Source organism: Mytilus galloprovincialis, chromosome 8, assembly GCF_965363235.1.
Source record: "Mytilus galloprovincialis chromosome 8, xbMytGall1.hap1.1, whole genome shotgun sequence".
Taxonomy (NCBI): Eukaryota; Metazoa; Mollusca; class Bivalvia; order Mytilida; family Mytilidae; genus Mytilus; species Mytilus galloprovincialis.
In genome coordinates, this window is record NC_134845.1 from 20,233,057 (window position 1) to 20,250,464 (window position 17,408).

The 17,408-nt window shown below is 30.8% G+C and overlaps 1 protein-coding gene across 1 annotated transcript in view; it reads right to left on the reverse strand.

Moving 5' to 3' along the window:
• The window catches only part of LOC143085282 (uncharacterized), a 30,622-nt gene that overhangs the window by 2,457 nt on the left and 10,757 nt on the right, over positions 1-17,408 (reverse strand). Inside the window, exons 7-15 of the mRNA XM_076261548.1 lie at positions 16,569-16,711; positions 15,500-15,659; positions 13,892-14,019; positions 13,491-13,683; positions 10,511-10,630; positions 9,664-9,861; positions 5,736-5,887; positions 4,552-4,732; positions 634-730 (exon numbers count right to left, since the gene is read on the reverse strand). Coding sequence (XP_076117663.1) covers positions 634-730; positions 4,552-4,732; positions 5,736-5,887; positions 9,664-9,861; positions 10,511-10,630; positions 13,491-13,683; positions 13,892-14,019; positions 15,500-15,659; positions 16,569-16,711 — 1,372 coding nt within the window. The remainder of the gene's footprint in view (positions 1-633; positions 731-4,551; positions 4,733-5,735; positions 5,888-9,663; positions 9,862-10,510; positions 10,631-13,490; positions 13,684-13,891; positions 14,020-15,499; positions 15,660-16,568; positions 16,712-17,408) is intronic.

Here is a 17,408-nt window from a genome sequence, read left to right on the forward strand (position 1 = left end):
TATACAGATAAGCGTGTTAATAACATACTAAATCTATGTCCATATTAAAATTGATAGAAAACCAAAAATTGGAAACTTTGAAAATAAAGGTGGAGGGATAAAAAATAATTCTTCCAAAAACACTTTACATACTTTAAACTACACTCTGAATGCCCGTGATTTCGCGGATGTGTTCTAGTGTAATTTTAAAACAGGTGGCACAAACGTAGCATTAAAGAAAAAAAGTGTGGCGTAAAAGGACGCATTTTTGGCGCAAACGGATCTCTCCCGATGTTTTTCTCCGGTCGCTCTGGCTTCCTCCACCAACAAAAATGGCCGCCACGAAATAGCCCAAAAGCGGTGCTTAAAAGTGGCGTTTAAACACCAAAGATCAAAATCAATTCAAATAATTTTCTTTTTACCAAAACGATGTCAGTTTATTTTCGACTTATGCGTAAATATGTCCTTGTGATCACTTTAGCCTCTCTGTTTCAATCATACCAAATTGTCTTTTTTTCATCATTAAAAGGCTTATAGTTGATGTGTAACCCGGATTTGTTTTCTCTCAATTGATTTATGACTTTCGAAAAGCGGTATACATATACTATAGTATATTATACTACAGTACTGTTGTCTTTGTTTACATATAATTACCTGACACAGAATACTGCAATTGTAACCAAAACAATTGCAAATCCTAGTAGAGATAGAGTAATAATTTCCAGCATCAGTATGTTGTCATTGTCATTTTCTACAAAATTGTTTGTATATTTAAACGTAGTAAACAACAACAAAATTACAATAAAATGTTTTTAAAAGATTGCTAGCTAGAATTTTTTTTAAATTAAAGTGGCATATCCAAATTAAAAAAAAAATGTCACGGCAAATGCCTCATTTATTACTTTTGCATTCAATGTTCAAAATAACACAAAAAGTAGTTTAAAATACCAACGGGCTAATGAAAATTAAATAACCGAAGTGAGATAAAAAAAAATGAAATAAAAAAAAGACCATGAACAATGATAAGACAAGCAAAAGCCTACAAATCAAATCAACTGCAAACTTAGCAAAACGAACTCCAACACAAAGGGTTTTACTTTACAAATCAAGCTGTATATATTTTATGGTGTGTTGACATATATTGTAAGGTGTATGGGGAATGGTTAATTGAATATTGCATTGGTTTTTTATTCTTATTCTTTGAATAAACAACATATTAAAATCATAATTCCATGTGAGTAAAATTGCATGTTACGAGCCGTTTGCTTAAGACTTGTAAGCAAAACATTTTCATAACACTGTACTGATGAACAATAGAAAAGTACTCATTAAACAATAAGCAATGCTAAATACTGAGAAGCGTAAAGATATTAAAAATAAGATAGTATTAAGCATGTGTCTATTTCAACTAGCTTGAAAAGTGCCTGATGAGTTAAAAAAAAAAGCAAGCTATTTTTTTCTTTTCTTGAAGTCCATTTATATCCCATGTAAAACATATAATAATTTAGCAGGCCAGTCATCTAATATAATACAAATTGCTGTTATTCAAATAATCAGCACTTACATTTCTATACATACAAATATATCGTAAGACCGTCAGTCTATATCAGAAATAGTTTTACGTATAATATTTTTGCCGTCAATCGTAAATGAACTATGAATATGGATTATGAAAATGATATGAACATAATGCTTAATACAGATTGCAAAATAAACTGAATGTATATATCTGATGACACTGTTCAAATAATGTTATAGCATGTCTGCATGTACACACGTAGCCAAAACTATAGATAAAAATCAAACTTCAACTAACCGGTCACCAACTTTAAACATTAAAAAATTTAACGTAATACAAGACATAAAAATACCTTCATATTAAGAATTCACACACAAAAGAATAACAGATGCGTTCAGGTAAAAACGCAGACCCCATTACAACTTATTTAAGCTAAGCACAAATGGTTCGGTCTCTCAAGAAATGCATTTAAAGTAACCCCCGACATATATTGTATCCCAACAATATCCTGGCAACTTTAATATTATAATGATTTGACTATTTACTATTATAATGATTTGAATATTTAATATTATAATGATTTGACTATTTAATATTATAATGATTTTGATTTGAATATTTAATATTATAATGATTTGACTATTTAATATTATAATGATTTTGATTTGAATATCTAATATTATAATGATTTGACTATTTAATATTATAATGATTTTGATTTGAATATTTAATATTATAATGATTTGACTATTTAATATTATAATGATTTGACTATTTAATATAGTAATGATTTGACTTTTTAATATTATAATGATATGAATATTAATATTATGATAATTTGACTATTAAATATTATAATGATTTTGATTTGACTATTTAATATTATAATGATTTGACTATTTAATATTATAATGATTTGAATATTAATATTATAATGATTTGACTATTTAATATTATAATGATTTGAATATTAATATTATAATAATTTGACTATTTAATATAATAATGATTTGACTATTTAATATTACAATGATTTGAATATTAATATTATAATGATTTTACTATTTAATATTATAATGATTTGACTTTTTAATATTATAATGATTTGAATATTAATATTATAATGATTAGACTATTTAATATTATAATGATTTGACTATTTAATATTATAATGATTTGACTATTTAATATTATAATGATTTGGCTATTTAATATTATAATGATTTGACTATTTAATATTATAATGATTTGACTATTTAATATTATAATGATTTGACTATTAATATTATAATGATTTGACTATTTAATATTATAATGATTTGACTATTTAATATTATAATGATTTGACTATTTCATTTTAAGTCCCTTCCGGTCATATGTCTCACAATGTTTGTAAATAAAACTAAGTATGTATACATCCCTTTCATTTTAATGTTTGTTTTTTAGAATTCATGAAGAAATTAATCTATAAAAGCGCTTCTGACTCGAGAAAATTATTTAGTGTCGTTTTTATCTACTAGAATTAGGTCGATACTTCTACTGGTTGACGGTACGTTTCCAAGGTTTTCATTAACCCAGTAGTCTGTGTTTTAGAATTATGATGATTTATAACATACTCGAAACTACCCCATTGATATATTAAAATAGTTTCTTATAGTCAACTCCCTTAGGAAAGTTGACTGTACATGAATCTGGTTATTTGTTTGTATTTCCTATTCAGTCTTAAAGCTTCTAACGTTTCCGTGTATTTTTACATCATTGCATAAACCATTTTTAGATTTGAACGTTCATAATTTAAGATACACACTTAAACGCTATATGCATTGTGTTATTGTTATTACATACAGTTGTACAGGACTACATTATATCATACTCATGAAGTCAGGAAACTTCAGGCAGTTATTTTAGATTGAATTATAACAAATTAAAGGAATAAAGAATAAACAATTGTTTTATTCTGTTTGAAGTTCCGATTGATGTCTATTCAAACTTACCTTATGTCTTTTCAAACTCATAACTGAACTTGCAGCATTTATTGAGACGAACCTTCTAAATTCTACATTTGCATGAATTGCTGCGCAGAAAAGTGCGCAGATAAGACCATACTTGCAAGGATTTTTCTTATGTAAATGCAAACGGTCGTTTTTTTTTAAACTTGTTACATGAATTTTTCCACGTCTGTATATTTATTCATTGGATGTGTATTGACTACATATTTCACTTTGGGAAACATAATTTGCCCTGAACTCGTTTTTCATTTAACACGTTTGAAAAGAAATCATTTGCAAAATGTCCATAATATTTTTGTTCATGTCAATATTTTGAAGAAAAAATATTTGGCTCTACATGTTTACTAGTAATACTACTAGTATATAAGATAATACATTAAGGTAGATCATTGGTATATATTTTCTCGGATAGATTTTTTTTATACTTTGTCAACGTGCAGATTTTACTACGCTTTTTTTCAAAAATAAAGTATGGGTCACCGTGCTATTTTTCAAGCTATGAGTCGTTCAAAAATGCAAAATTGTGCTTAGATTGTTCATGAAAAAAACACATTGTTGTGCGTAAAAAAATTTGTGAGATAGAATTTTGAATTAAAATATGAGAAGATAGTTTTGATAATATGTTTTAAGAAAATAAAAAGAAAACATGGTTCCACCGAACTTTCGTTCTTGCTCAAAGAAATTAAAAAAAAAAAAATCCCTATCCGTTCAGTATAAATTTTGTACTACCCATTGAAATTGCTTATTTGAAAAATTGATTCTAAAAACACACATTGTTGGTATTTGTTAAAACAAATCGATAATGTAATGAATCTTTAAGTGATGAAATGAAAATAAACAGCCAAACAGTAAATTGCAAATCGGTCTCAAAATTTGCAAATTTAGGTAAAGACCTAGACCGACTATGTACTGTGATTGTACAACCCAAGTTGGCGGTATACCATGAATCTACCTTCAATTTAATAGGATGTAGAAACTAACAGCATTATGTTTTTACATTTCTCTATGTATCAACTCTTTTGGAATGCTTTGTTTTAATCATACCTTTTTTCTGAGGTACTGGTTTTCTCGATATGGTTAAGTTATGAATGTTATTGGATGTTACCCTTCTTGAAGACTTCTGTTGGGGGGTAGATGTCATCGCTGTATTAATTTGATCGGTTCCTTTTGCAGGTATGGGACTATTCAGAGACGCCATCCTAGTCGAAACCGAGTATTCTATCACCTGTTAACGAAAAACAAACTTACGTGTCTTAGACAGTATAACAAAGAAGATGTGGTATGATTGCCAATGAGACAACTTTCCACAAAAGACCAAAATGACACAGACATTAACAACTATAGGTCACCGTACGGCCTTCAACAATGAGCAAAGCCCATACCACATAGTCAGCTATTAAAGGCCCCGATAAGACAATGTAAAACAATTCAAACGAGAAAACTAACGGCCTTATTTATGTAAAAAAATGAACGAAAAACAAATATGTAACACATAAACAAACGACAACCACTGTATTACAGGCTCCTGACTTGGGACAGGCACATACATAAATAATGTGGCTGGGTTAAACATGTTAGCGGGTCCATTATGGTAATGTTGAATCCAGAAAACTAGTCAACAGTTTTATGCTATTCTGTCTAACTATATAAAGTGAATATGATATTTGATCTATTGATATTTTTTGGTAGGAAAAATTAAAAGAACATTTAGAGTTTAGAGTAAACTGATTTTTTTGTGTGTTTAATACATTTACAAAAGGCATGAAAACAACTAATTTCAAATTACAATAGTCTTGATATATATCAAATAAAAACCAAAATAGATTTAACAAATCACCAGTTTCATTCCAGTAGCTACACATGTAGTACCTCGGTACTAGAATGAAAATGTGGATATTGTGTTATCATAATTTGATGTTACAAAAGTTTGGAAATTAACATAGAATAAGGAATATATCTACCTAATAGACAGCTCTGAATCTTTCACTTGTTTTGGGTCTGTTTGTTTTTTGTTGTTGTTTTCTTTATGAGGCGGGGATTTTAAGCCAATCATCTTTTAACTGAGTTTTTGATTTTCAATACTTTAGCCGCGATCATCATTGAATTATACCCTATTTATCTTTTTAAAAGGTTTTGGATTTTCAAATAGTTTGGCCTCGATCATCACTAAATAGAATATTGATGTTAAAATACGCATTTGGTTTCAGAAGATTTGGCACCAAAATTACCTTGGTCTGGTGTATGTTGTCTTCGCATACAGCAAATGCAGTTGTATCTCGACTATTACAATCAGTATTATAATCGCATCTGTTTCCATTGCCGATTTTATTTATAGTGCAAAGTTTGCATCGCACGATCTCTTTTGTTTCAATATGTTGACCTATAGAAAAATACGCAAATATGGAGACTGACAATATATTTGCTTTGATTTCAATAACTAACGAGAAGGTGTAGTAAAACTGATATTTTCATATGAAAGTATGCGCATTCCATCAATTAATTGTATTTAAGTACATATATTAACCATTCATGCTGCGTCCCTTATTTAAAGAAGGACGATGGTATGGAAATAAACCATACAATAAGGGAGAAATGTATCAGGAAAATTATACTATTTCCTGGGTTCATAATAACATGAGCAACACGACGGGTGCCATACGTGGAGCAGGATCTGCTTATTCTCCAGGAGCACCTGAGATAGTTTTCTATGTTTTGTGTACTATATTCGTCTGTTTGTCCTTTTCCTTTTTTAGCCATGGCGTTGTCAGTTTGTTTTTGATCTATGAGTTTGAATGTCCCTCTGGTATCTTTCGTCCATCTTTTATGTTTATGTGCGATTATCTCGCCAATCTAGAGAAAGAAACAACAATTTAAAACTTGCAAGGATTCTTGAATCTTTAGAAACTGGATTAAAAAAACATATTTTCACTGCGTTGTAAAAACAACGTCTACAAACAGGACCCTGTTTATTCTGAAATCCGATCTAAATATACAGTCACACAATACTCCCAATTTCATATATAATTAAAAACCAATTGTTCAGAGAACAATTGAAAGTCTTTCCACACCAAAGAAATTTTGATAAGATAGTTTCTTCATACTGATGCGATAAATAATGGTTTAATTATATTAATGAGTGATGTAAGGGAGATAATAAGCTACTTCCGGTGAAATGAATATCACTTCCGGTCTCATATGATAGCTTTTTTGACACTGATTCCAAAAATATATAGTTTCTATATACTTTTATATGTAGAATGGCAGATAATTGGCCACTTCCGGTTTGTTGGAAGTCATTTTTAGTCTTCAGTAATCAGTTTATGTATCTTAGGACAAAATATATGGATTCTGAGTACTTTTATATGAAAAAATTGCAAAAAAAAGGCTACTTCCGGTTTTCTCAAGGTCACTTCCGGTAGTCATTTTTCAAGGTCATTTGTCACCTTACCTTTTGTACAAGGTCAAATGCCTTTATAATGAACTTAATTGAAGTTATAATCAAATAACTTCATATCAAGACATATTAGGGGCACCAACTCCTATAAGATGCCATTAAATTGTATCAAACTTAATGTATCATATCTTCATAACAATAAAACAGACATTTTGCAATTGTTTTTCTTTATGTATCTTTCAAAGCGTCAGAGAAAATGCAAAAACAAGCAAAAGTCACAAATTAGAACTTGACCTTGACCTTTGACCTTGACCTCATTTTCTAAGTTAGGACATAGGGGACTCAAATAAAAACATTCCAGGGTTATACGGTTAACTGTTATTGAGTTAAAAAAACATAACGACAAATTTATTTTGTAAAGGTAGATAACTCCTATAAAATTTCAGCGAATCGCTTCGACCCAAATGAGCCAAAAATTCCTGAGGATGTAACGAACAATTTGTAAAAAGAATTTTGTCGATATCTTTTTTTGTTACGAAGAAGATGCACACAGATGATAAACAGTGAATAGGGAGATAACTCTTACAAAGAAAATGGTTTGGCTTAGTAGGGTTAAATTTAAAAGCGCATAAACTATACGATACCATATGAGAAATATCTAAGCGACATATTGCGAAACAAACATTTATCGCAAGAACAAAATTTGGCGGAAAAAAAAAAAATAATAATAAATATTAAAAACCAATTGTTCAGAGAACAATTGAAAGTCTTTCCACACCAAAGAAATTTGGATAAGAAGGTAGTTTCTTCATACTGATGCCATAAATAATGGTTTAATTATCTTTTTCAGTGATATAAGGGAGATAATATGCTACTTCCGGTGAAATGAATGTCACATCCGGTCTCATATGATAGCTTCTTTCACACTGATTCCAAAAATATATAGTTTGTATATACTTTTGAATGTAGAATGGGAGATAATTGGCCACTTCCGGTTTGTTGGAAGTCATTTTTAGTCTTTAGTTATCTGTTCGTGTATCTTTATGACAAAATATATGGATTCTGAGTACTTTTATGTGAAAAAATTGCAAAAAAAGCTACTTCCGGTTTTCCCAAGGTCACTTCTGGTAGCCATTTTTCAAGGTCATTTGTCACTTAACCTTTTGTATAAGGTCAAATGTCTTTATAATGAACTTAATTGAAGTGATTATCAAATAACCTCATATCAAGACATTTCAGGGGCATCAACTCCTATAAGATGCCATTTAATTGTATAAGACTAAATGTAGCATATCTTCACTACAATAAAGCTGACATTTTGCACTTGTTCTTTTATATGTATCTCTCAAAGTGTCAGAGAAAATGCAAAAACAAGCAAAAGTCACAATTGAGAACTTGACCTTGACCTTTGACCTTGACCTCATTTTCTAAGTAAGGACCTAGGGGACTCAAATAAAAACATTCCAGGGTTATACGGTTAACTGTTTATGAGTTAAATAAACATACGACAAATTTATTTTGTAAAGGTAGATAACTCCTATAAAATTTCATCGAATCGTTTCGATCCAAATACGCCAAAAATTACTGAGGATGTAACGAACAATTTGTAAAAAGAATTTTGTCGCTATCTTTTTTTGTTACGGAGGAGATGCACACAGAGGATAAACAGTGAAATGGGAGATAACTCTTACATAGAAAATGGTTCGCCTTAGCAGGGTGAAATTTAAAAGCGCTTAAACTATACATACGATACCATATGAGAAATATCTAAGCGACATATTGCGAAACAAACATTTTGCGCAAGAACAAAATTTGGCGGAAGAAAAAAAAAAAATAATCAGAAGAAGAAAAACAATAAGTCTTTCCACAGAAAAGTGGAAAGACTTAATTACCCGTCAAGTCCAATTTGTTTAATTAGTTTAACATCAAACCAGTTTCGATACGCAGTCAAAACAATATGAAAAATTGAAAACAACACGTTAAATAATTGCAATGCGTCCAAAGCACTTTTTTATATACCTTCATCAGAAACGCTCAAAGCCAAACATTTGAAATCGAGGGATGTATAAGGACCGAAACCGTTGAAGAGCTCTATGACAATACTACCTACAATTGATAGCCAAATTCATCTAAAGTCAACTTTGCCTGAGGGTTTTGAAACCTTAGTTTCTTAATAATTTCAAAATTTATAAACGGACAATTTAGTAAAGTTTGTTAAATCATGTCAGTACCGAAGTAAATGTACTGACTACTGAGCTGAAGATACCCTCGGTGACTGATAGTCCACCAGCAGCGGTATTGACCCAGTGATGTAAAAAATAAATTGAAAACAACACGTTTAATAATTACAATGCATCCGAAGCGCTTTCTGGATTTACGTTTATCAGGAACGCTTTAATTCATACAAGATATTTTTTATTAAATAAAATCAATTAGCATGGCATGAAATAACAGTACTAGGGATTCATTTATTTTTGTGAGTATCTGATTTCGTGGTTGTGCCATTCTACACACAAAGCCTATAGAAATCTTTGTATTCGTTGAACATTTGAATTCGTGGTTCACATGTACCCACGAAACCCAAGAAAAATAGACGATTCGTCTTTATTTCTGACTACACCGGTTAGCTTTAATAAATTAAGCAATGTCTAATCCTTTTTTTGTTAATATCAGTTATGATTGTAATAATATATTGTTTTTACATGTACAAGTAAGTGATTTGTAAATGACAAAACGCTACATTCTAGTAAAGTTACTGTTACCTCTATCCACTGTTGGGTAGACTTGTCGGGCTGCACCCAACCAAAACTGGCTATTTATTTTCATCAAATGAAATGTCTTCATAGTTTGTATAGCCTGGCTGCTCGATGTCATATTACCATACAGATAACTCCCATTGTTTTTACAAATTTCGACTGAGGCTTCCCAAGTAGCTATGTTACGTAGTGCATAGTTGTCTGCTGTTGGGAGAAAAAATGTAATAACTATATTAAAAAAGTGAATTTGATTCAAGAGATTGTTGTTTGTATCTTGCTGACAAAATTGTAGTATGGGAAGTACATAACAATTAAAAATATAAAAACCTATATTTCTAACATTAAAACTCACAACAGTACAAGGTTAATTTTGTACGTAAGGCGTGTGTTTATAATTTTTTACAACACGTCCTGGTAGATACTAGCTTTTTATCAACAACAGGCTTCTGTCCACGATTGGTATGAATCCAGGATAATTTGAGAAAGTTGTTATAATTTTTAAAACTTTAACCCCAGAGTGGATGTAATGGTGAATGGCAGAAAGACTAATGTTTTTTTATAAGACAAAAAAGGATAAACTGGATGTTTTGTTATACAAAATTTACCTCTGGATACTATCTTACAATCATAAACAAGCTTCTGTTCAAATTTGGTAGAAATCAAGAATAGTTCAAGATAGTAATCAAACTTTTAAAAGCTTTAACCACAGAGTGAATATATGTTGATTCGCTGACGACGACGACAATGGAATGAAGAATCGCTATGTTTCGCTTTTCGCAGGCTCTTCAAAAATAAGAGACACCAATAGTTATAAGTATACAACCTGCAAAATAAAACTTTATCAGATGCATACCGTTATTTTCACAAATTCTGTTCCAATATGGAGAACTACACTTGGACGGAATTAAATGGCAAACGTTGAGTGTATCCATACAAAATAATCTCAGGCATAACATACTTGAATTGTATCTATCTAAAAATAGAAGTTAAATGTTTGTAGAAAATTTGTTCTGCACATTTTAAGAAAATCAGTATAATGTCTACAAAAACATAATACATGACATGATTTTTTTTCTATAAACCAGACTAATTCAGTAATTGTTTTCTTCGAGCTGTTTCATATTTTGTCATGTGAATGCCTTGTGTATTTGTTCCCGACCGTATGAGTATTTGTACCATACGCGTATGGTCATGACCATATGGGTATATACTCATATGGTCCAACCATGCGCGTATGATCCGACCGTATGCGTATGGCCGGGGTAATAAACACCCTGTTACAGTTTACTTTTAATACTTCTTAACTCTTCATATGGTATGACCATTCATTAAAAAGACGCTATCATATAGGTACTTTTATTGTTATATTATAATAAAACGATTAGCTAAATAAAAATTAGAAATTTCACACAGTTACTTTGACTTACTTGTCAAAACTATAATAAACACATTTTATACCGATGGTCATTACCGATTTGTTATTACTAGTGAATGGCAATATGTCGACTTAAGAAAATAAATTCCCCATAAAATGTAATGAACTGTTAAACAAGAAGTCACTGGAAAGTAACATAATTTATTTAAATTATCTTTTGAGTATGGTGTATTGCAGTCATGCTACGATATTTGAGATCTAGATCACCGTAGACATATCGGAATGGCCCAAGACCTCGGTATCACTGTACGCAGCTACAAAATGGCTAGCTGTTCACTTGCAAACAAAAGGTGTAAATGAAAGGGATCGTGTACAGCCAAGACTTGCAAATGCAAAAAAGCTATGGTACTGTGTGGAAGTAAATGTCACCCTAAGCCTACTTGCAAGAATGTAATTAGCGATGAAAACTAACTATTACATCAATATTTAATTTTTACGTAGTATTTGAATTATAAATGAAAATAATACATTGTCATCGTATTCATCATTGTTATTTTAGATAAAGTATTTGTATAATGGAAACTTTTATAATGCAATTTAAAAAAAATACCTGTATAGTCCAAATACTCATATGGTCCGGCCCGTTAATAACCAAACGAGTATCACCCTTGTTTATGTTCCCTCTGACAATCATATGCTATTTTATTATTTTATTCATACATATGACCCCACAAAACCAATATAGAATTATGTATGACGGATTACAAATATGTCGAGGTTTGATAACAACATAGAGATGTCAGTATATATTCAGGAAATTGCCGGGGTATATACCACGTCTTCATCCCAAATTGAAACCTCATAAACGTCATCATAACACCAGTTACTATGTGACGTAGTCAAAAAGCTGTACAGAACACTAAGGAATGTCAGAGGCTCACAGAGGGAAAATAATAACGTACATCAATCAATAATACATTTTCAATACAAAATCACACAATGTACACTTTCAATACTTAAATTTAATGTGAAAAGTGTTATTATAAATTATTACAAACACGATAAAACTATTTTAACAGCAAATTACAAAAGGCTTCACGTATGCGAACATATCAGGTTGGGGTTTTCAATATATATGTTGTAAAAATCAAAACCGCACACTCATAAAAGTACAAAATATGAAATCTAAACACTTTATTGAAAACATTTTCCTCAAGGAAAAAAAATTGTCAAGATAAAAAAGATGTATTTAAATGGATTACTCAAAATATAAAGTAACAATATTCATGATGTAATGAATATACATGCTGCATCATGAATGTTTAACAAAAAACCTGCACTGGAAAAACATTAAGACAGAGGTAATCCGTAATATATGGTAATTCAGGTCTCAGACAGGGTATATACTATGACATTCCCGGCTTAGGGCTTATATCTCCTATGCCTTCGGCTCAGGGGATATACACTCTAAGACGGGAATGTCACAGTGTATACCCTGAATAACATATAATATATTATACCTGTCAATAATTCAAAACAATTTCAGGAAAAGTACGCAATTGAACAAAATACATCAAAAGTTTTTACTCTCTGGGTACGAACTGTACTTTAAGTATACTGCTGTAGTTTAAGATTAACAAAAACATGATAAAACTTTAGAATAAGAATTCGAATATATTAAGGATTCGTCAAAAATTGAAAACTAATTAATTAGACATACATTTTGCACAAAATACGTTAAAACACTTTTTGACGATACATTATTCAACATTTATGAAATATTCTAATGCAATTATTTTGTATCAATGGTTCTGATTGGATGACAGTTAGCGTAACATTCTCTATCTCCTTGTCTGTAAATAAGGAAGCCGACATTTTGAATTGCTGAATATATTGACATGTAATTTCTACAATAATAAGCAAAAAAGACTCACATGTTGCACCTAAAAATCTTCATTTTATCAAATTTTATTACATTCTGAAACGGCACAAAAGCCAGAAAACGCCCCGTATTTATGTTTGACGCCGGAAGCATACCTATGATGTCACCTAGTGTAGGGACCAAAGAAGATCTTTTCGCGGAATTTTCTTTAATGAAGATTTTATACTGAAATAATGATTGAAATTTAATTATGATCTTGTTTTGCCTTAGAATAGAGATAACTGTATTGTATTTGAAGCTTAAAGGACGTCCATCGGTAGTTTTACTGTCTCAAATACCCGTTTACCTGTCTCCGCTATGCGTCGCCAGGTAAACTAAATTTGCGACAGTAAAACTACCGATGGACGTCCTTAAAGCTTCAAATACAATACAGTTATCTCTTAATTTGTCTCTTGATACATAAAGCAAATTGTCCCAAAATCTTCAGATTACTTTAATTATTGATACAAATAGAATTGAATACTCGGAATACCTAATTCAATTCATGTTATCGTAATTTATTTTGATAGTGCATACCATGCTGAGTCACAGTTCTAGGTGACGATGTATACACATTAAAAATACTTGAGTCATATGTACTGCCGCAATCATTCGGTACAGTGTGGAACGTCTTGAAGTGTTGTTGGTACGTTTCACATCTCCCATCGCAAAAATGCGGAGACAAGCCACTGTCTTCAGGAATGTGACGCAAGCAAACACATTCTTTGCTCTACAAAATAAAATTAAAACAACATTTGAAAAAAGGGAATCAATGTTTGTTGTCGTTTTGCATTCCAATTGAACGCTTTTTTAAAGCTACTATAGAGGGATTACTAAATAACTCCTTTAACGGCATGTATTGTGTGTCAGACATTTATTCATTTGACCATGAGAATACCTCACCAAGATAAAACATAGCTGTATCCTGAAGTATTTACCTTTATAGAAAACGCAAAGGTTGTTAAAGGCTGACAAAGCTCCTGGCACAATCCAAGGGATGACCGAGGTAAAGTCATCGAGGTACTAGGATCTGTATGATACCTTAAATAACTCCAATTATAACAACCTAGGGATATAAAACATAATGCTAGTAAATGACACAAACTTTAACAAATCGTTCATATGTGTTTTGAGTATTTCTGTTGCCTTAAATTAATGTATGGTGATTTTATTTCACCGAAGGTATGTGCACAAAAATAGGATATACTTAACATTTGTTTTGATTCTATTTTTGAATTTTTGAAATGCTAAGGCTTTTCTACCTCAGGAATAGATTACCTTAGCTGTATTTGCCAAAACTTTTAGAAATTTTGGTGCTTAATGCTCTTCAACTACGTACTTTATTTGGGCTTTTCAACTTTCTTGGATTCGAGTATCACTGATGAGTCTTTCGTAGACGAATCTCTCGTCTGGCGTTAATACAAAATTTGATCCTGGTATCTAGGATGACTTTATTTATGTTTTATTGTGAATTCCGAGTTACAAAACTAGTATAATAATTTGACCAATAATATTGACATTGATTATGTCTTTTCTGTTTTTTCCGTGACATATCATTTGTTGGAAAAAGGTTTTATTTTTACCTATTTCTAATTGATGTTGAACGACCTTGACTTCCAATGAGGGTTTCGCACGGTCGATATCGTATTCATTGCCATATATTGACATCTCATATTGAATTTGTTATTGGAATTTTATCGTTACGTTCAAGAAGAAATGAAATTGATAAATGAACTTTATTTATGTCTGCATATGAACACTATATGCATTTCATGTTTGTTTCTTTCAATATAACTGTTTAATTTTTTAAACGATACATTTCGATAAATATGTCATATTGTTTGACCACAAAACAAAAACGAAAAACCTTCAGTCTAGTTTTGATAACTATTTTACTGATAACCTTTAGGAGAGTGCATTTAAAAACACAATTATTATTGTTAGTTTTTTACCATTAACCTAAAATATCGTAAAAACAGCTGACCCAATTTTAAACTGTATTTCATTTATTCTTCCTTTTTGTGAGATTATTATTGAAAGGCACATTGAACTAATGTTTATCGGATCATAATTTATATAAACAAGCAACCAAAATATTTTCAATTAAAAAAAGTGCACGTAATTGTCGAATAGTATAATAATGAATGATAAAAGTGTGTCTTCTCTTGTTGAATGAACACTTGCAAGATACTAGTACTTCTTTGTTATGTAAAATTCTCTTGTTTACTGAAAGTTACCTGCCGAATAACACCTATCATTGGTGAAGGCTTTGTATGGGTACGAAGAGTTTTTCTTTTGGAGCAGGATCTATAAATCCTTCTCGAGCACCCGAGACCAATCCCGGTTTTTGATTGTGCTCGAGATGCACAGTTTTGGGGGTTTTGATACTGTGTTTTGTAAACTGTGGTTTGTCTTTGATCTTTTGACCGTTTTTTACCACTGTTAAGGTACGACAAAACAGTCCCTTATGTATGTTTCGTCTTTCTTTGGCAAATTATTGCAATACTGTGTGCCATATAATATTTTATTAAATTTGATTTATCTACCTATGATATGTATCCAATCGGATAGTCTATTGTATTCGCCTCTCCAATAGTCGCTGGTCATGTTGTCAATTTTACGTTGTATCATGGTGCTGTTTTTACTCTTGCAGAAGTGATTTGCTTCTATCCACGTCATTTTATATTCAGAAGTTATGTTGACTTTCTTTTATTATCACAAATAAACAAGCAAATGGTTAATAGACATTTCGACCGAACAACTTTATTTCTGCATTTCATTATTTTAAATTCTTGAGATTGGTTTTTACCTTCAAACCATTTATAGTAACGTGTTTTTTTTCCTGACATTTTATTTTGGTCGTCAGGTTTAAAGTTGAAATAAATATCACACAAAACTTAATTCAAAAGTTTTCTTGCTATTAACGAAAATTAATTTGAAGTTAACTTATAAAAGTCACCTGAGCAACGCAGATATTTAACTCAATGTTTTACGGGGTTTTGTGTCTGAATAAAGTTTTGATCTTAAAATTAAGACATACATTTAAACATTTAACCGGTAAAATTTAGTTCATTTCAATTTTAGTTTTATAAATATTCAATAAGAAATCATTTAAAATTATAATATTTGTGGCTCAATTTGCTTCCATTTCTCCCTCTTTTCTACGACGTAATATAACACAGACAATATATATCAGAATATTGTGTTCCATGAAGAGAAATGCAGTTTTAAACCATAACTACGTATGCAATTCAAATGTCAATAGCAGAACCGGACAATCATTTAAATCCAATATGAACAAGATAATCGCTTTAATATTAAAACTGTGTTGTGTTGAATTGTAAAAATTGATAATCTCAACAGTAGTTATCAGTGTCACTTTTGTCACTCTTTTATCTTTCATTGATCTTGTTTAATATTTTTAATATAATTTCAAATTTTAAAACTTTATTATTTAGTTCAGTAAAATGAATGAAATTAAATTAATTCGTACATTACATTGATAATTGTAAACTGCAAAAGATCTGATTTTTATTTTATTTTTTATCTTTTTTCAAATGGACTTTACAACGATTTTGCATCACAAGAATCGTTTTTGCATGTTGGCCGTCTTACCTGAATAGCCATTAATTTAGGCTTATCCCCTCTACATACAGCTTGTAATTTTCTACCTTGACTATCACAATCATCCACGAAATTTCCCAGTAAACCATCATACATTTTGCACTGTATAACCAATCGTGTGTCAGTAGGTTTTCCTGTGTAAAATAAAATGACAATTCCGTCTTCTCGCAAACTGTATGATTTCAAAGATTTTCATGACGCGTGGTCTTCATCAAAAGACAAAATTTAAATGTTATCTAAGCAGGTATGAGTATTTGTTAGGCTAAATGACCTTTTGGGACAAGTTACAAGCCTGTTCTATAGTGCTATATACTGGCTGTTTCTGTCATTGACCTGTGATAGATTTGAGGTTTTCTGTTTTTGATCCGAGACTCGGAGAGTCGTTGCCTATGACAGCAGATCCAAAATGTATTTCATGCTCGAAACTATTCTCCATTGTCTTCTACCGGTTTCACTAGTACTGTTTCACAGATATTAATGGATATGGTTACTAGTGTTGTCTCTTTTTGAGACCAATAGACCTATAAAAGTTGCATCAAAAATCTATCTTCCTCTCTCGTTTTGTCTTCCTTGCCTGCCAGTTTTGTTTATCTCAATGATTTAAAATGTGACGTTTTCAAAACAATGCCTTTCTATTAAAAGATGTCCTTTGATTGGGCATATTCTTTCTTTTGTATAAAATGACCGATGGTTATTCAGTCCGAAGTTGCATGGTGTTTCTTTTTCACCAAAATATTGCAATTTGCTAGTGCCACACGTTAGAACAGAAATACAATTTAGCGTTTGCATTTGGATGATATAAAAATGTTGAATTTATTTTGTCTGACTGTA